This window comes from Globicephala melas, chromosome 15 (genome assembly GCF_963455315.2).
Source record: "Globicephala melas chromosome 15, mGloMel1.2, whole genome shotgun sequence".
In the NCBI taxonomy this organism is placed as follows: domain Eukaryota; kingdom Metazoa; phylum Chordata; class Mammalia; order Artiodactyla; family Delphinidae; genus Globicephala; species Globicephala melas.
The window spans coordinates 22,349,956-22,369,931 of record NC_083328.1 but is presented as its reverse complement, the minus strand read 5'-3'; the positions used below and the strand labels follow the sequence as shown (position 1 = coordinate 22,369,931).

Sequence of the window (19,976 nt, the reverse complement as noted above, 5' to 3'; positions counted from 1 at the left end):
TTTCTGTTACTCTGGGCCTCTTTAAGGAGGCAAGGCTACAGGGTCGGGGAGCATGGGGGTCTTGGCGTTGGTAACACCTTTCAGGAAAACCTCAACATGGACAAGGAAGAGATGGTACAAGCCACCTTCTCTACTCCTAGTGCATTTGGAGAAGAATCCCCTAAATGTGAAACTTATAACAACTACAAATGCTGGATTCAGAAATTCATCTGAGCCCACAAAATAGCCCGCTGATCCATTCATTTTGGCCAGGTACCCACCCTAGTCTCCCCTATGGCCATTCTCAACCTTCTCCATCCTTTTAAACAGTCTTTGCAGCCATCACTACCCACCTACTCTCCCCACTTCCTCCATTCTCAGCAGGTGTCTTGCATTCTACCTCAAGAAAATTTAAGTCATCACACTTGACCTCACTCAACTTTGTGTTTCCTTCCCCTAGAAACATATAAATATCTACCCCCATTTTCCAGTCCCTCCCCAACTTCTGATAAGATGATCTTTCTTCTTTTCAAAGTCAGTTCCTCCATCCCTCTCTGACTTCTCCATTTCAATCTGAGGCATATGGCTAAGGTTGCCCTGCTAAGGTCACCTCTTAAGCAAGTCCACTGGGCATTTTTTCTGGCCCCTTGTCAATGGATTTTTCGCTGCTTTCTTCAGGCGCTCTGTATTTCCTTGACTCCCCTGTGCCATTGTTTTCTTGATTCTCCTCTACCTCTCTGGATACTCATGCTCTATCATTATCATTATCATTGTCATCATAATTATTCTCTTCCTCCAGCTGTCCTTGAAAATGCTGGTAGGTTCCATTTTTCTTGTCACTCCACGGACTTTCCCTGGGAGGTGTCAAGTTATCTCATGGTTTCAAGTACCATCCACAGGCTGGTGAGTTCCAAATCTCTATCTCCCTCCCTGACCACTCCCTTGAACTTCAGATCCACCTACCCAGATGCTTGCTGGACTTCTCCACTTGGACTGAGATGCTCGAGGCACCGTGAACCTTAGCAGGTCCAAATCCTAACTCATCAATTCCCAGAGATCTCACCCTACTCGTTGTATAACCTATCTTAACCAATGGTACCACTGCTCACCTGGTCACCCGAGCTGGAAATCTGGCTCCTTCCTGTCTTCCTCAGCCTCACGTTTCCAATAATCATCAATCTTTCAAATATTCCTGAACCTGTCCTTCCTCCTCATCCCCACGTCATCAGCCTTAATTCAGGCCACCATCATCTCTTAGGAGGGTGATTTTAACAGCTGCCTAATGGGTCTCCCTGCTTTCGTTCTTGTCCCCTTTGATTCTGTTATCTCCCTGCAGCCAGAGGCCACAGTGTCACCTCTCAGCAATATGCCCTATCCCACACACACTAGGCTTCCTGGGATCTGACCCCTGTTCACAGCTCCCATCTCATGTACAGATTTTCCCCACATGCTCTATGCTCCAGCCTATTTGTGGTTCTCTGAACTCTTCCCCCTCCACACCTTTCCATGCGCTATTCCCTCTGCCTGGATTACTCTGTGCCCAGCCTCCTACTGCTTAGCATTCAGGTTTGCCTCTTCCAGGAAGTCCTCCCTAAATTCCCCAGACTGGCTTGTGCTACTCTTCTGTGCTACTAGGCCTCTCTGGGCTGATTACGGTCACACTCAATTACCCACTAACGTATCTGTCTCCCTCTGAAGGCCCTAAGATCTTTGTGGACTTGGATCCTGTCTTGACAGTTCTAATCAGCACCTAGTAAGTACTTGTTGGGTAAACAAATGGACAGAAATCACGGTATGTATGCTCAAGACCCTTTCCTGTGTGTAATGCCTCAAACTTATGGTGCCCAAGTCTTACTGAGAGCTTGGTGGAAAGACACAAGTTCCCGCCTCAGGGCCTCTGCACTTGCTGGCCCACTGCCTGTAATGTTCTTCCTCAGATATCTCCCTGGTTCATTTTCTTACTTCTCTCAGTTTCGGCTTATCAGAGAGACCTTCCCCAAGCATCCTATGTAAAATAACACCCTCATTGCCTTATTACCCTCGTTTCCCACCCCCTCCCTTCTGAGTGCTTGTTACCACCTGACATATCACACAGCTATTGTTTACATGTATCCCCCTTTTAAACATAAGCTCCTTACCAGCAAGGGCTCTGTTTTGATCACTGTCAGTTTCCCTGCTGCCTATAAAAGCGTCCGGCCTTGAATTTATGCTCAAAATCTCTGTTGAATATTGAGTTGAATAACTATCTGATAGCAAGCAAAAAAGGAAAGAAAGGGCTTCCCTGGTGGCGCAGTGGTTGAGAGTCCGCCTGCCGATGCAGGGGACACGGGTTCGTGCCCCGGTCCGGGAAGATCTCAGATGCCGTGGAGCGGCTGGGCCCATCAGCCGTGGCCGCTGAGCCTGCGCGTCCGGAGCCTGTGCTCCGCAACGGGAGAGGCCACAACAGTGAGAGGCTCGCGTACCGCAAAAAAAAAGAAAGAAAAATAAAGGAAAGGAAAAGGAAAGGAACAGAGGGACAAAAGGATAGATTCTGATGTGCTTTTTCCTCCTGGCTCTTGCCTTTGGCCCTTGTTTTTGTTTTTCTTTATGTTCTCTTGTACCTGAATCAAAGTATAGATGATTCTGCACATGTCTAGCCAGGCCCATCTGACCATGGACGTCCTCCCACGTAAAGCTCTTACATAAAGGCAGCAGGCATGGGGATTCAGTGCGTGTCTGCGTGTGATAAGAGGTTCCTTAACTTGAGATATGCTGTCCCCACAGTCCCCAGTTTGCTGATACACACGTGTGGTTTTCCCTGGGATCAGAGGTTCTAATAATGGGTCAGGGCCTTGGTCTCTCCTGAATGCCATGGCTGGGGTCCATCCAGGGAAGCAGCTGGCATCAAGGTGGACGTTTCCCATCGGCATCAGCTTCCTTTGGTCCACTGGTCAAAGAAGTCCAGAGCCCCTTGGGATATCCAAGTCTCCTGGGCAGCCTCTGGCTGTGTGTGCAAGGAGCCTCCTGAAGGCCCCCCTTGCAAAGCATCCCCCCTCAATGGGGTTAGTGGTCCGCCTTCTGCTTCTGCTGCCTAGTCCCTGTAAACAGGTCTACATCTTCTACATTGGGAAGGAGAAGTGCAAAGGATGGAGGGGTCCCGACGACGTGCCAGGTATGTCACCTATAAGGATTGTGAGACTCCAGAAGGCAGGGGCTGTGTCTATCTTATTCACGTCTGTCTTTCCCCAGCACCTAGCACAGTGCCTGGCATATATTAGGTGCTCAAAGAAATTTTTCTGGAAAACTGAATGAACCCTGTGAGGGTATCACTATTATCCCCATTATGCAGAAGCAGCAGCCCCCTGTTACACCCTCCATTTCTGCAGTGCCTGACACACTTATCATTCCTTGTTCAAGTTCTTTTTCCCCTGCCAAACCTTAAGCTCCAGGAGGGCAGGGCTTGTTCTCTGCTGTATCCCCAGCAGCTAGCACAGTGCCTGGCGCATAGTAAGTGATCAGCAAATATTTCTTGACTGACTGACTGAATGGATAGATAGATGGATGAAGCTCAGAGACATTGTGTATTTTATTTAAGCTCACAGAACTAGAGTTGGACCCAGTCTCAGTGACCAGACCATGAAGTCCATGACGGCAGGGATGGAGTCTGGTTTTTCTCATCATAGGATCCGTAGCACCACGGACAGTGCCTACATAGAGCAGGTGCCCAATAAATACTTATTGAGTGAATAAATGACTCACAGACTGAACTTTTCAAAATTATTATTTTGTAACACTATTTAAGGAGATAGGGGCCTCATGTGCAGACATATCACAAGTCCCATTTTGAGAGAAGGCAGCATTTAAAGACACAAGCTGTTTTCTGGTAGCAAGGATTAAAGGGGAGAAAACAGGAGCAGAGTGACTGAAATGTGGCCTCCTTTCTCTGTGAGTAGAGTGCTAGCCTGCATCGCCTCACCAGTCAGTAGGAAGCGAGTTGGTAGCCACAGAGCACAGGGTTTCCAGCCACGGATCACTGAGACATCTGGGTCAAGGTGGCCGACAGAAGCAGAGGCAACCAGACCTTCAGGAGCCCTGAAAGGAAAGTAATTACAGGGCTGCTGCTAGCACTGATGTGCACAGTTTATGTGCAAAACTAACATGAACTGCTTCCTCTAAACTGACCAATAGGAAAGGACACCCTCTCTGGGCTGATCAGTTAGAAAAAGGAAGCTTTCTCTTTATCTGTCCTGAAAACCAATTAGAAAAAGGTGCCCTCCCAGGTGGGCCAATCTGAAAAGGGCAGGCTTTCCGCAGGCACTAGCCTTGGTATCCCCTCAAAAGGGCACTTACTCAACCTTGGTGCCCTTGAGGGATATTCGCAAAGGGTAAGCCTCTTGGGGATACCTTGACTCTCCAGCTCTGAGCTCACTGATACTGGGATGAACTAGCTCAGGTCAAATACTAGGTTGGTGTAACAACCTGCTCGGATCTAGGTGCCAGGAGCCAAGCAGGACACGAGTTACACGGATTCACTTTTCGTCCAGATTTTCAGTCAATTCAGTGGCCATAAAAATCAAGGGCCGTGAAAATGCTACCGGTCCCCGGCCTTTGTGGTCAGAGGAGCAGAGAAGCAGAAAAACAGCGTTTCTTGTTTTTCTGCTGTGTTCATCCCGGCACTAAGCATCCTGAAAAAGGTGTCAGAGATGAGCCTTGAAGCTTCAGGAAGTGCCCAAGGTTCAGATCTAGAGTGTGTGCTTGTTCACTGTGTACAGGTGCGTAACAAGCGAGTATGTGTCTGTATATACAGATATGCACACATGCGGCTACAGCTGTCACGCACCTCTGTGTGTGAATGTGAATATGTGCACGTGACCTCGCGTGTGTGTGAACGTCTGGGTGACTTCTGTTCTTGTGCACCTGTCTGTGCCTGCCTGCGTCCATGCACACTGTTGTGGGACAGCATGGCTATGTGTGCAGCCCCAGGTCCAAGACTTTCCGTAAGTGCCCTCACCTCTTCAGAGCTCAGCTCGAGCAGGCCAGGTACTCCAGCATACCCTGGGCCCACAGATAAAAGCCCCAGAGGAAGGTTCTGGTGCAAGTCCCTGTGCAAAGAGGACCTGAACTTACCCGAGCTACTGGGAGCAGCCCTTGAGACTGTGGCCTGGCTCCCTGTGGGAGGAAACAGAAGGATCAGTGCATGGGGAAGCCTGGGTAAAGTCCCTTCCATCTGCTCTTCCTTCCAGCTAGAGTGGTCTTTTTGAAACCCCAATCTGATCATGTCACTCCCCTGCTTTGGACCCCTCAGGGGCTGCCAGCTACTTTCAAGAGAAAGGCCCAAAACCTTAGCAAGAACCACATGTCTATTATATTTCAATTAAAAGGAGGGGGAGGGGGAGGAGGGGGGAGGAGGAGGGGGAGGGGGAGGGGAAGGAGGAGGAGAAGAAAGAGAAGAAGTACTTTAAGGACTCACATGGTTTGGTCCCCAACCTGCATCAGCTCACCCTCCTCCTTCCAGCCTGCCTGGCTTTATCCCAGTTACTCTAGCACGGTAGGCTCCCTCCTGCCACAGGCCCTTTGCCCATGCTCTACTCTCTCCCTGGGATTCCTCCCTCTCCTCTGCTTCTCCTGACCCCTCTTAGTTAATCCCTTCTCAATTTCCAAACCTCAGCTCCATTCTTCCCCAACCCTCCTCACTAGGTCTGCTCCCCCTGCCGTAAGAGCTCAGAGTTCCTGATCCATTTTCGTGACTGCACTTATCGCAACTGCAGAGATACATGATTATTTGAATGATGTCTCCCCTCCTGGTCCGTAAGTGCCACATGAGCCAGCCTCGTACCTGTTGCTGTTCATCCTGAGACCCTAGCCACTAGCACAAGGCCTGGCACAAGGCAGGCATGAGAAGCCAGCTGTGCAATGAATGAATGAATGAGAACCGGCAAGAGGAAGGCAGCTTATAGTCTACCTCGCCTCGCAGGATTTACTTGCTCCAGTTCTTCAGACCCCAGTAAGACCCCAAGTGCCAGGTTCTGTCACCCCTCCTCACCTCCAGAGAACATTTCTTGCCAGGAATGTGGGGAAGGGAGGGGCCCTCTTACCTTTCCGTGTGATGGGACCCAAGTTTAGGACACGGGTTTGGTCTATGAAGCCCCCCCTGCGGAATCTGGTCTCGGAGCAGGTCTGCAGGGAGAGGGTGACAAAGAAACCTTTCCACAAGGGAGACTGCATGTGGCCCTGCCAGGGGGAGTGGGCCACACCCTTCACAGGAGCAACCTCCTGCCTCAGGCCGGGACTTGAGGATGGTAGAGGCAGGGGTTGTTAGGGGATCGGTATACGTGGGCTCATGTCCCAGCTCTCCCATATGTTAGATGTATGATCTTAGGAAAGTCACTGAGCCTCTGCGCCTCTCTCCCCATATAGAAAAAGGGACTGGTAAAATACCTCCTTCCCAGAGCCGCTGTGAAGTATTAAAAAGTTTACACACATAAGTCGCACTCAGTGCTTAAAAATGTCAGTTTCTGTTATTAGAACACAAGCTTGCAGGTAAGCCAGAGGTCCTGTTGCACTGCCCTGACCCCACCTGACTTCCCCACAGCCTAGGTCTCCTGCCCGGCTACAGCAGCCTCATCTTATTGCTCTGTCTACCCCTGTACTAAAACAGAAACATGTCTATATGTTTTCTTTGAACCTGTGGCCAAATGTCTTCGGTTATGGGAGCTGGGCGTGGCGGAGGACGTGGCGAGCAGGCTGAGGGAGGGGAGGTGACTCACAGGTTTGCACTTTTCATTCACGGTGTCGCAGAGGTACACTTCACAGTGCAGGTAGACCAGGTCATAGTTTCCAGCAAAACGGAACATCTGGACAGAAAAGCGCCCCTGAGGGGACTCCCCATTCTCCTCCACTTGGATGGTTGAGTCCTCCGTGAGTGGACATCTGGGAAGTTTACGTCATATAACATGGTTGGTTAAGCAAACACTCTGGGGCCAGACTTCCTGGATTTAAATCTCACTCCACCACTTATTAGCTGTGTGACCGTGGGCCATTTACTTAACCTTTCTGAGCTTGTTTCCCTATCTACGTAGGAGGACTAATAATTGTAGCCCACACCATAAGATAGTTGCAAGGATTAAATGAGTTAAAATTACAAAGTACTTATTACAGCATGTGACGTACAATAGGTGATACATATATATGATTCTAAAGTAAAAATGTCATCGGTCCAGAGCTGCAACCATCCTAAAGTCAGCACTTCCTGATTTCCCAGGAAATGGCATGCAGGAATCATTACCTACCATTTATTGGCTGTTCACTGGTGCCTGGTGTTAATTTTAACAGTGGAAACGTCTGAGCACTGAGGGCCACTGACCAAATGGGAGTGTGTGTGCTCATCTACACACATACACAACGCACCCGAACACATGGATAGAAACTCAAAACCGCATGTTCGGAGACTCCCACGGGTGCTGGGCTGGAGCAGTACTCTCGGCAGGCAGATCAGGTACCCTGTCTGCCCTTTCACATGATCTGCTCAAAATGGATTTAGAAAAGGGGCTGAAGGATGATTGCATAGGAGAAGCGAGAAAGGAACTTCTGGGGGTGGTGTTCACTCTGCTCTGTGTCCCCTACAATTCAGATCCGACTTCGCTTGGCAAAATAAAAGCCCTGAGGTTAAGGGGACCCACCTCATGAAAGGCAGAGAGAGTGGCACCCAGCACTGCCCTCGGCAGCCCCAGGCACCCAACCCAAGCAAGGCACCTACGTGTCTCCTCTAGCTGCCCATGGTCTCCCCAACTTGTCTCCTCTTTACACACCCCGTGATATTCTGAGCCTCTCACAGACTGGCGGTCCTCAGCCCAGCTCCCACCCATGCCACGGCAGAAACACAGGGCCACAGCCAGCATTTCTTCATGCTTCTTTTTCAAAACTTTCCAAGCTTCCCACAATGTACATGCTCTACCTTTATACTCAGACAAAAAAAAAAAGCTTAAAAAATCCCTGCATGGTAGGTTTTATTTATGCCTATTTCACATATGAGAACATGAATATCCAGAGAGATGAGCTGACTTGTGTCTCAAACTAAGAAATAGCGAAATCAAGATATGAACCCCAAGTGTCCATGATGCCCCAATCGAGGTCATGCCAGCATTTTCCAAATTTCAGTTCTTTTTTTGCCTTATCCAGAAACCGTCTCCATGAATGCTTTCCTGTTTCCCAATATCTGTATTATTATTTTACATTATTATAGTATGATTACTATTTTTCTTTAAATCTACACACCGTTTTACTGAAATACATCTATTTTTTAGAAGATCACAACCACAAATAGCAAACCAGTATTCGTTGCCATCTATAAAACGTGACCATACTAATAAATATAAAGTAAAACAGTGCTCTTACATTTTACTTAGACACTGTTGACTGGAAAAGGCCCCAAACAGACTTCTACTCTCCTTTCTTTTCGTTGCAAAGGGAGATTAGCAAATAACAGAAGTGTGAGCCTCAGATGAGCACCCGGCTGAGACTTCCCCCCTTGATTTGACCATGCAGATTCTAAGAGAACTGAAACAGAAATAGGTCAGGGTCTCCTGGGAGTGCTCTCTCTGATTGTTCTATTAAAATGGCAAATGCCCTCCCCTTTTCCTGCTTAGGTTTTTTTTTCCATAGCCCCTTCATCATTAATCTGCCACGGATGTCACTTTTGTTTAATTGTTGGTCTCCCTGCTTAGAATATCAGCTATATGGGGGCAGAGATTTTTGTCCCTTGTATTCACTGTTGGGGGCAGAGATTTTTGTCCCTTGTATTCACTGTTATTCACACAGCCTGGCACACGTAAACTTCCAAAAATATCTGTTCAATTTATGAATGAAACTGTGAGCTACTTTCTCACAGTGTGGTTCATGGTTCTCTAATGCACTTGAGCCAAAAGCAGCCCATCTGTGTCCTGCCTGTTTCAGTTGGCCCTTGGCTAACCGTACCTTCACTGCACTCCTCCCAGCCAAGTGCCAGCCTGCTCCTGCCTGGGGCCTGCCTCTCCATCAGGTTTCTCATCCTTTTCTGAGTCCTGGACCCCCTCCACCATCTGGTGAAGCCCATGCTTCCCTCCTCAAAAATAATGCCTTAAATGCATAAACTAAATTACATAAGATTATAAAGAAAACCAATTAAACATAGCTCTTAAAATATTAAAACTTTTGATACATGCATTATATATTTACATATCTATTATATAAATGTATATATATTTACAAGTGCATGGATTTGATATTACATCAAATAATATCTAGTAGAAGTTCTAATACCATAGTAACTAAAAAGCATGATGTGTGCAAATGTTTTCATATGTCCTGCTAATATTTCTGTGGTTTCTTGCCTATATCATAAGGAATGGCAATGCTAAACTTCAGCTAGAGGTGAATGAATATAAAAATGTACTTTGTACCCATCCAAGTCCAAAGACCCTCCCTGCTCCCAAATTCCATCCATGGGCCTTACCTGTCCTGGATGATGAAGTACTTCAAGGGGTCTGTGGCATTGCTGCTGGGTGTGGCATAGCAGTTGGTCATCAGCAGTGCAAACCGGGACAAGTCGCCCCCATCCAGCATGGTGCCCACATAGAGAAACGCCTCGGTGGACAGGGTCACGGAGGAGCCTTGGTAGGGCTGCACGTAGGCAGGGCTCTGGAAGAGCGCCATCCACACGGTGAACGTTCCGGTCCCACCCATGCTGATGTTTAGGGCGCTGCGGGAGGAGAGGGGCTGGTGAGAGAACCAGAGCTGAGAACAACAACAGACAGGTCATCCCTTCTGGTCTGCATTCCTAAGCAGGTCCTGCCAGTTACTTGCATTTTTATCCAGCAATAGGACTGGAACCCACCAACCATTGCTCTGTAAACTACACACAGGTCACTTAGGGATCTTGGTGAAATGCAGGTTCTGGTTCTGTAGGTTTGGGGTGGGGCTCAGGGTTCTGCTTTTCTAACGAGCTCCCGGGTGATGCTGCCGCTTCTGATCCATAGACCGTATTTTCTGTAACATGTCCACCCCCTCAGGTGTGGCCCCTGCGTTCAAGAAGGGCCGCGAGCACTTTCTCTAGGGAATCACCGAGATTCCGTTTTTGGTCTTAATCCAGAACAGTTTAAAAAGATGGGCTATGAGTCCTACAGGCCTTAGTCAGAGTTCTGGCTCCACCTACAGCAGAAGATTGGGGGTTGTAAAATGGGTTATTTTAAATCACATTAAAAACAGCCACACTGACGTAGACTCCATGGGATTATCCTACAAAGGACACTGAAAGACTGATGCCCGAGGAAATGGGGTACATGAGGAATAGTCATGTGGAAGTCCATTTCAGAGGTGAGAATGGGGTTATTGGTTTGGACTTGGTTAGACTGGAATGAGATTTCTAGCTCAAGCCAGAGAGAGATCTGCATACAGATGTGTTGTTCCCTGCAACCTACCAGGCCTGGGACATGGCCACGTTGTTCCAGGGCACTGCTTGGCCAGGTGATACTCCACACAAAGGCAGACAATGAGTAACTGTCTTCCTTCAAGTCAGCCAAGCACCCTCATCAGTGCCCAGTGTCCTTCCCCAAGTCTGGTTGGCCCAGGGAACATGTGACCGTGGGCAAGCTTCAAAGAAAAGGTCATGGTAGATTGGGGACTCTATGCCTGACAGCCTGGGTTTGAATCCCAGCTCTGTCATTTACTAGCCTCTACAACTTTGGACAATTTACTAAACCTTCTTTGACCTTCAATTTCCATATCTGTATAATGGGAATAATAATAATACTTACACCTCCTGGGGTGCGCTAAGCTTTCAATGAGATGTTCCATGGAGAGCACTTAGCACAATGCCTGACATATGGTCAGCTCTCAGTAAACACTTGTTATTATTACAACTATTATTTTTTTCCAGTATCAGCTTCATTGGCTTGTGATTCATCCTATTCAGAGATTTTCAAGTTTATTCAGCAACAGGATCCTTTTATTTTTTTAAATAATAAAACTGATAAAGATGTGGTACATATATATACAAAGGAATACTACTCAGCTATAAAAAAGGATGAAATAATGCCATTTGCAGCAATATGGATGCAACTAGAGATTATCATACTAAGTGAAGTAAGTCAGAAGGAGAAAGACAAATACCATATGATATCACTTATATGTGGAATCTAAAATATGACACAAATGAACCTATCTATGAAACAGAAACAGACTCACGGACATAGAGAACAGACTTGTGGTTGCCAAGACTCACGGACATAGAGAACAGACTTGTGAGGGGGTTGGGGAGGGATGGAGTGGGAGGTCGGGGTTAGCAGATGTAAGCTTTATATACAGAATGGATAAACAACAAGGTCCTACTGTAGAGCACAGGGAACTGTATTCAATATCCTATGATAAACCATAATGGACACAACATTGTAAATCAACTATACTTCAATTTAAAAAATAGGAAAAAAATAAAACCTCATGTGGCCCTCAACGTGGGTGGAAGTTTTCTGGTTCCCACCCCTAAATCACCTCGTTAAAGACCCTCACACTCCAAGAAGCATAAATTGTAAACCCCTCTTTATTCAAACTCCTTCCATTTACAGAGAAAGAAACTGAGGTCCAGATATGGGGTACAGTTTGCCCAGTCCCATAGCAGGTCTGAACTGAGACCTCTCCCTCCTTTCCTCTGGTCCCACCACCCTACCCCTCTGATAAGCCAGGGACCCTAACGTCGGTTTCACCTCTGCAGAGCACTTTTGTGCTTCTAAGAAAGACAGTCGAGCATTGCCACACCCCTTTCACATATGAGAAGACTGACACTCGGAGTGGGCCATCAACTTCCCAAAGCCATCTGTGGGATGGAGCCAGGATTTGAAAGCAGCCCCCTGACTTCCTAGCTGGGCTCCTTAGGGGCTCCTTATGGAGTCCAACACTACCTCCCAGCCACCTCCCTCCACCCAGCTTCTTATGGGCGGCAGTTGACAGGGAAGCTAAGGGCCTGGTGCCTAAGGGGTTGTGGGGTGGAGCCGGCCAGGGACGTTGGGGACCCTCTCTGGCCGCACCTGACCATTGGCTGCAGGGAGGTCTTCAGGCTGACTTTCATGTCCAGGGGATAGGAGCACGCAAAGTTGATTTTGATGTTGCGGTCACGGATGATGAGCTCATCTGCCAGGTAGAGAGTGTTGCTGTATGTGGCATGAGTTTCATTCCTCTGTGTTAGGGTGGGGAGGTGGGGGGAGGGAGGGTGGGAAAAGGGGCATAGAATCTGAGTAAGATTCAAAGCCAAAGGTGTTGAAACTGCCCTCCCAGTTTCCGTGAGCACGACTCATGTGCTAGCCCCCTTCCCTCACCCCAGCTAAACTCTCATATTGCATCATTGCACTGACCATGCAATGACCCTAAGAGGCAAGGCAAGCACCTCCCTGCCTCTTGAAAGGAGACAGAAGTTCATGGGAACTGCGTGACTTGCCCCTGGTCCGGGGGCTCTAACAAGCCTGGACTCTTCCCATCACCCCATGCTTCCTCTCGCAAACACTACAAAGACTGAAAACCACGTACCGAGTCATCATTAATGGTGGAACTTCAAAAAACCATATCTGGCAAATGACAATTTTTTCCTTGTTTCTTTTGTCCTCTTTCTTTTTCTTTTGGGGGATGAGGGAGATGGGAGGAAGCAGAGCCCACTCACACAAGTGTTTACCTCTGGGTCCCTTTGGAGGAGGCTTCTATAGCTGAGGTCCTGGGTCTACAAACATCAGTGATGCAGACCCTGCCTCCCAGGATGGCCAGAGACAAACAGATCTGCTTCTGAACTCAGCGCTGATACCTACTGGCTTAGAACAGTCATTGCACTGTCTGGGCCTCACCTTTCCCATCTGTAAAATGGGGAACTATCACTATGGATCATCCTCTTATTTGCAGCTAACATTTACCGAGCACTTATTATGTGCCAGTCACCGTCCTAATCATTTCACACACATTAACTCCTTTAACCCTCTTAACCCTATGCAGAAGGTACTATTATTACTCCATGTTACAGCTGAGGAAGCTGAGGCACAGCTAGGTTAACTAAGTCACCCAAACTCACACAGCTAGCAAGTGGTAGGGCTAGGCTTGAAGCAGGCAGTGCTCTGACCCTGTCCCACGTTGGCCAGAACGTACCGTCATCACCGTCCCACAGGGCCCATCCCTGGCTGGGGTCACCACGGACATCCAGTCCCGGTCGCCCCTCTCAGGGAAGCCCGAGCACTGGCTGTCCCGCAGGTACATGAAGACCTTCTCAAAGCCCAGGCTCTGGACCTGGCACTTGCCCAGGGACAGCTTAATGTCATTGACCCCACATTCCAGCCTGCGCTCCAGGAGGGAGAGATCTGAAATGATTGAGAAGGCAGGATTGGAGGGAGGTCTGGGATCACAATTCAGGGTACGGCACATCCCCAGGGCCCAGGCCCAGCTAGCCAGGTTGGCCACCAGCTGGGGGTACTCAGACTCGCTTCGGTCTGCCGCTGTGGTCTCCCTTCTGAGAGACATGGAGACATGAGACTGGATTCCCAGCTCACTGGATGGATCCACGCGACCAACCACCAGACCATGTTACCCTAAGAGTAGGTTGTATACAAAGAACAGTATTATCTTTGGGTCGTTCACTGCCCAGGCATTAAATAACATTGAATCCCAGGAAAAGAAAACAAAACAACACAACAAGCAAACAAAAAAAGCTGATAAGTTAACTGCAATTTCTTTCCATCCTTTCTACATCAAGGAGACAGTCCTCAATAGCTGCTAATGTTTTCAGTGCCCTACACTTGGTAATTTTCCTTTGAAACAACAGAGCGCAGACCTCTGGCTAAGTATTTGCAGCACATAACAAAATACGGTTGGACTTTTTAAATTGAAGTATTTACACAGCTGCTGAAATTGAATAACTTTCTTTCATCGTATTCATTTTTACTGTTACCGTCTACGTAGGGTAAGTGTTACTTCCCACAGACAGACACAGCAGTGAACTTCGATGTCCCAAGTTTACTTAAAAGAAGGATGTGACTAAAATCAGGACTGGAATTTGGGAAATACTAGCCTGCTTCAGTCATTATACATATGGGGAAACAGGTTTAGAGATGGCCAGGGCCCAGCTCAGGGTCCTCAGCTGGTCAGTGGAGGGCCGGGCCCAAGAAACTGCAGACTGCGGGCCACGCCTGCATTCTTGTGCTGCAGGAATATGGTTCAGGTAGCCTCGGGCCAACCGGTGGCAGCCACCTGCATATCCACTGTGGTGCAGGGGGCCTCAGAAAGAAGGCTGGGGGTGAGGTTGTTGCCCAAGCTCTGGGAGCCCAGAGAGCTTCTTGCTGGATTAAATGGATGTTACCGGACCGGCTTTCCACTCAGATTGGGTAATAAGCATTCCCTGGATCATCCCCACAGGCCCCCAGTTCCCACACAGAAATGTGTCCCTCCCCTGGTCGCTGACATTTCTCAGCACCTCCCCTCCTCCCCGCTGGCCTCACCAGTGATGCTGAGGTCCTGTTTGCACTGGCAGTGCCATCTGCCATTATCCGATTTGCAGTCCTCGTCTACACTGCACTCCTCACACGTCCCCTCCACGGAAGCGGGGTCTGCAGGGTTATAGACAGACAATCAACAAAGATGCGCTCCAGTCCCTCGGGGCGCCCACGCGGCCCGGTGGCGGTGGCAGGGAGTCACCCACTCACCTGTGCAGTAAGCCAGATGGCACTCGGGGGGCGCCGTCAGGTTGTAGACATAGTAGCCGCCGGCACAGGCCTTCACCTGGACGAGCGTGTCCCACAGGCAGCAGTGGCCGCTCCAGTGCGCGCAGGCCCTGCGGCTCACGATGCCCTCGCTGCTCGACGGGTGCGTGCCATTGAGCCACATGGGGGCGGCCGTGTTGCAGCGCAGGACGGGCACGCAGGTCTCGGCCAGGCGCACGCCGCCCTGGCCCACGAAGCGGTACCAGCCGGCCACGTCGGAGTCACAGGCGTAGCCCGCGCCGTACTGGGCGCTGCGCCAGTACTCGTCCAGGATACGGTGGGCCTGGCACGGGTCGGCGCACACGAGCGTGTCGCCCTCGTGCACGCAGTCCAGGCCAGGCCCGCAGGAGCCCGGGGAGCACTCACAGTGCCTCCCGTCCCCCCAGTAGCCCGCGGGGCACACGCACGAGTAGTTGCCCTCGCTGTTGACGCAGGAGGCCAGGGTGTGGCAGTGGCTGAGCCCTGGCTCTGCACACTCATCCACGTCCGTGCAGCCGAGCTCGGAGCTCAGGCGGAAGCCTTCGGGGCAGACGCACGTGTAGGAACCTGGGGTGTTCACGCAGCTGCTGGGGGCGGAGCAGTTGTGTGTCCCAGGAGTGGCGCATTCGTCCAGGTCCTCGCACTCGAGGCCATCGCCAGTGAAGCCCGCCTGGCAGGAGCACGTAGTGGCAGCCCCATCCTCCAAGCAGGTGGCATTGCTGTGACATTCAGAGCAGCTTCCTGCGGACAGAAGAAACCAGACTCAGAGTGGAGGCCGCTAGGCCACTGGTCACCCAGAGACTCTTCCCGTGTCCCTTAGGGTACCCACGTTCTTTAAGACTTAGCTCATAGCCGACCACCTTCGAAAGAAACAAACCAAACTCCCCTGATGGTGTCTAAGCATTGCCTTCAAGCTGTGTCTTCTTTTCAAATGTCCACCTTTCCACCTCCAGAGGAATAATGCAGAGTTCTTGACCTTTGGTAGCACTTAGGTGACCCTGTCACCCCTTCCCCGACTTGGTACACTCTATGCCTTTTGCTCAGATCTCCTTCCCTGTTTCCTCTCTCTATCTGGTGGTGGCAGTCACACTTTGTTCCTCTGTGACAATAATAATAAGATCGTATGGAGAAATCCAAACGAACCTTCTGGCCAACGCGATAACAGTAAAGATAGTGAGCTGTTGTTTATTAAGCACCTAGTATATGCCAGACGCTGGGATAGGCACTTTCTATTCATTAGCTCATTGAATCCTCTCCAATGGCCCTGGGGAATGACTTTTGTATTTGCCCTTATTTTAAAGGTGAGGAAACAAGATTCAGAAGTTTTAAGCCACTTGCTCCACTGGTGAGCAGCAGAGTTAGGACACAAACCGAGGTGGCAGGACCATAGAGTGTGTGCTCTTAACCACGACAACACGATGGTATTTACTCTCTGTCCCAAAGTACCCCAGCTGGGGATTGTGGGGTGGTGGCCAGCTCCCTTCTCCAAGGAAAAGCTGGAGCAATGGTGCAACCCAATGGAATGGTCACTTAAGTGTTAAACGGGAGGTATTTGGGAGCCACCTGGGTGTGTTCAAATCTCCTGTGTGGTTGAATATGTTCTTGACCTTCCAGTGAAGTGCCGGGGGCCTTAGTGATGTTCTAGACTTTAGTCTCTCAATATGTGATCCAAGGACCACAGCAGCAGCATTATCTGGGAGCTTGTTAGAATGCAGAGTCTCAGGCCCCACTCTGGACTTACTGAATCAGAATCTGCATTTTAGTAAAATTCCTGGGTGAGTCCTATGTACATTATAGAGTAAGAAATGAATTTAGAATAAAGACTGTGCAGATCCCAAGCATAATAGGAGAGGGATCGAAACCGCCTCTGCTAACATGGGCACTGCTCACTGTACGCACACAGCACTTACTCGCTGCCGAGGTGTCAGAGACTGCAGCTATGACGACCCAAGAGGTCACCACCACTACCATCCACATTAAGGTCGAAGAGAAGAGCCACTTCATCTTTTCTGCTCTTCTCAGCTACTTCTGGTCTGGGGAGACTTTCCCAAAGGCAAGGAAAGGTTGGCCTCTTGGGGTTTCCAACTTGTCCTTGACACCTGAAGTCCTGTGAACAGAGACGGATGGGATAAACACATGATTTAACTTCCAGCCCCACAGTTGGGAGGAGTACTTTGGTTGTGCACTGCGTAAGTCCAGGAGATGCCATTTATGTGAACCACAAAAAGTGTGTATTGCTGTGGCCCTTGCTTTGGCGGGGTTTTCCTCTCTGTGGCTCTACTCTTAACTCCCACTCACATCCCAGCATCAGCTTCCCCAGTTTCAGCGCATTTGGAAGAACCAAATCTCTCATCTGGAGCAGGAACCAGCAAGACGGGGGAGTGTTCTGGACTCACCATCTTACTGGAGGCAGCTTTGGGTCTTAACAGCCAACTCCTGATCCCCTGATGGGAAACTTTGAACTTGCCCAGATACGTTTATTCATTCAACAAACATTTATTGAGTAGTTACTATGTGCCAAACAGGGAACTATGCACCAAGGTGACAGACAAAGTCCCTGACTTCATGCAGCTCACATATTGTAAAGAAGTGGCTTGAGATAAGCAACTTGAGAGGTGATTAACCTTCGTAATGTATTTTAATGTTTCCAGAGTGCTCACTTATTATTTCACCCACCTGGCAAAATAATCTACTATTACCCCAATTTTTACAGCCGCAAAATAGCGTAGCATGGTGGTTAAATATGTGGGATCTGGAGCCTGCAACCAGGATTCAAATCCCTATTTTACCAATCACTATGATTGGTAAACTCATAGTGTAACACTGGGCGATGTATTTCAATTCGCTAAGACTTAGTTTCCTCATCTATGAAATAGAGATCAGTGCTTGCACAAATTGAGTGACGACACTGCATCGGGCTCACTGTGAAGAAGTCCCCTGTCGTCAAAGAACCTGTGACCTAGAAAAGTGTTTTGCAAGCCTTTGAGACAATGATCTGCTATAAGGAAATTAGTTTATGCCATGACCCTGTACAGCTGCTTGTACACACACACACACACACACACACACACGCACATGCACATGTGAAACGAATGTTTTATAAAACAATTCTTACCATTACGGTGTGCATTCCTTGATGACATATTCTATTGTATTTAATTAAAATAAAATTCTGAATGTAATCCACAAATGGTTTCATGATCCACTAATAGGTTGTGACCTATAGTTTGGCTAATAACCGCCTGCCTATTGTGGTCCAGGGATTAACTGAGATGAGATGTGCAAAGCAGGCTCAGAACAGATACTCTTGTTCACTGCTGTATACCCCACTGCCTGGCACATAGTAGCCACTTCACTAATAGGAATTGAATGAATGAAAAAATTGTTATTAGGGAAGCACAGGCTGAAAGAGAGGGGGATTGACTTACCAAAGCTCACGAAGCCAATGGTCAGCAGAGTGAGGACTCAACCTAGGTCTGACCCAAGTGTCCAATCTCCTCATTTCTGCTCCCCCCTCCCTCAAACAGAATGGAAATCAGCAGAAGACCAGATGGGGAGAGGTGGCTAGGAGAAGTGAGAGCTGCAGATAGCCTTACCTGAAGCCAGAAAGGTAGAATTAATCCGTTTACAAGTGTGTGCCTTCTATATATATATGTATATATATATACACACGTCTGCCCGCCACTGGCACTCTCTCCTCCAGTTATTCTCTGGTTCTATTTCTTGATTGTTTTCCTGGGGGGTGGAATACTTTCTCCCTTTGGCACAGTGTTTTCCTTTCCTAGGCTGTGAGGTGGTTGTTATTCTTTTTCCTAATTGGTAGAGACCCCAAATGATTGACATTGGGGGTCACACTTGTGCCCACAGTTACAAGCCCTCTGTTTTGCACCTTTTGGAATCAAGAGATTCCTTAGTTAGAAATTAACTGGGAAAACAGTGCCAGGTTACTGGGCTTGTTCTTGGTCACTCAAAAGGACGAGGTGGAGCCAGCAGAGGTCAGAATCTGAAGCCAGGCTGCTCCAGGAGAAAAGAGTGTTCGTTGCCCATACTGGGACACGTACCTGTGGTCACTCCGGTTCCAAAGCACACTGCATCCTCATGGGCTAAGCCAGCTCCCCGGGGGTCCAGATGGGAGCAGGAAAGGAGCTGAGAATGGCTGAAGGTCAGAGCCAGAAGATAACTCAGACATCGTTGGACCAGACTCACTTTATGAATGAAGAAATCTGAATTCCCACAAAGGAAGGTCCCTTGGGAGGTGGATAACTTTGTGATTGAACAAACTAACTTTGGAGTCAGTCCATCTGAATCCTCATCAGCCATTGCTGTGTGCCAGTAGGCTCATTTCTTTCCTTCCTGAGGTCATTTTCGTCATCTAGAAAATGACAATACCCATCTCCTAGAGTTGTTACGGTGATTAAAGGAGATGATGCAAGTAAAGGCATGTAGCAATGATACCATCTGTGGAAGTCACTGCCGATGCTGCTTTGCTGACGTACAGACACGGGCTAGAAAATGACAGAGCCTGGCTGGGTCCAACCCCGTGTCTCCTGACCTAATTCCATGCTGACGGAAATCCCATACTGAGAAAAATCAGATGTGTGTGAACTCAGGCTGCGCAGGAAATATGACAATGGCCCACAGCACTTACTTTTTCAGGGCTTTCTTCTTCCGCCTGGTTTAGTGGTTGGGCGACCATCGGCAGCGTCACACTCACCTCCTCAGGGGAATTTCATAGGTGTGACATTACTGGGTCAAAGAGGTGGCACAGTTTTAAGAATTTTGATACCTCTTCCCAAAAAACACCCCAGAGAGATCTTTAAAAATGAGTTTACAATCCCACCACAGTACTCACCCACCCTGAGCACTAACTTTCATCTTCGTCGAAAAGTGAGAAATATCTCATTGTTATTTACTTTGGCAGTTCTTCGATGAAAAGGGACGTTATTATCTTTTCATTTGTTTACTATTATTCTTTTCTGAACTGGCTGTTTGTATCCTTTTCCTTTTTTTCCCCCATAAGAATATGTCTTTTTTTCCCTCTCTTTTCTATAGCTTAAGAAGAAAATAAAAGTTCTTAATATTCTTTTTCTCCATCCTGGATGGTGAATAGCATTTCTGGTTGGTGCACATGAGGCTCTGTCAAAATCCGAGTTTGGGTGTCTCTCAAGGATTAAAGATGGCGCTCCAGGTGGCTCTTGGAGTTGTTTGAGCAGAGATCCTGGACAGGAACATGGGGAGTTTGGGCTGGAGACTATTCATAAGTCTAACAACCACATAATT

The 19,976-nt window shown here is 48.5% G+C and overlaps 1 protein-coding gene across 1 annotated transcript; it reads right to left on the bottom strand.

Annotated features, from left to right (window-relative positions):
- Positions 1-3,835: 3,835 nt before the first annotated feature.
- On the bottom strand, positions 3,836-19,438 carry UMOD (uromodulin). Its single transcript, XM_060284991.1, has 11 exons — positions 19,345-19,438; positions 16,607-16,803; positions 14,661-15,437; positions 14,457-14,564; positions 13,114-13,322; positions 12,015-12,163; positions 9,449-9,694; positions 6,726-6,888; positions 6,054-6,135; positions 5,086-5,127; positions 3,836-4,050 (listed from the first exon to the last, which is right to left on the bottom strand). Exons 2-11 carry the CDS (start codon positions 16,698-16,700, stop codon positions 3,989-3,991), a joined length of 1,932 nt encoding a protein of 643 aa, XP_060140974.1. The 5' UTR covers positions 16,701-16,803; positions 19,345-19,438; the 3' UTR covers positions 3,836-3,988.
- Between the last annotated feature and the right edge of the window lie 538 nt (positions 19,439-19,976).

Coding starts and splice junctions, on each gene's coding strand:
- UMOD (XM_060284991.1), bottom strand. CDS start 16,700: ATGAAGTGGCTCTTCTCTTCGACCTTAATGTGGATGGTAGTGGTGGTG. Junction 5,128..6,053: donor GGGTCCCATCACACGGAAAG/GTAAGAGGGCCC, acceptor TTCCTCCCACAG/GGAGCCAGGCCACAGTCTCA. Junction 4,051..5,085: donor GGCTGCTCCCAGTAGCTCGG/GTAAGTTCAGGT, acceptor CTTTCCTTTCAG/GGCTCCTGAAGGTCTGGTTG.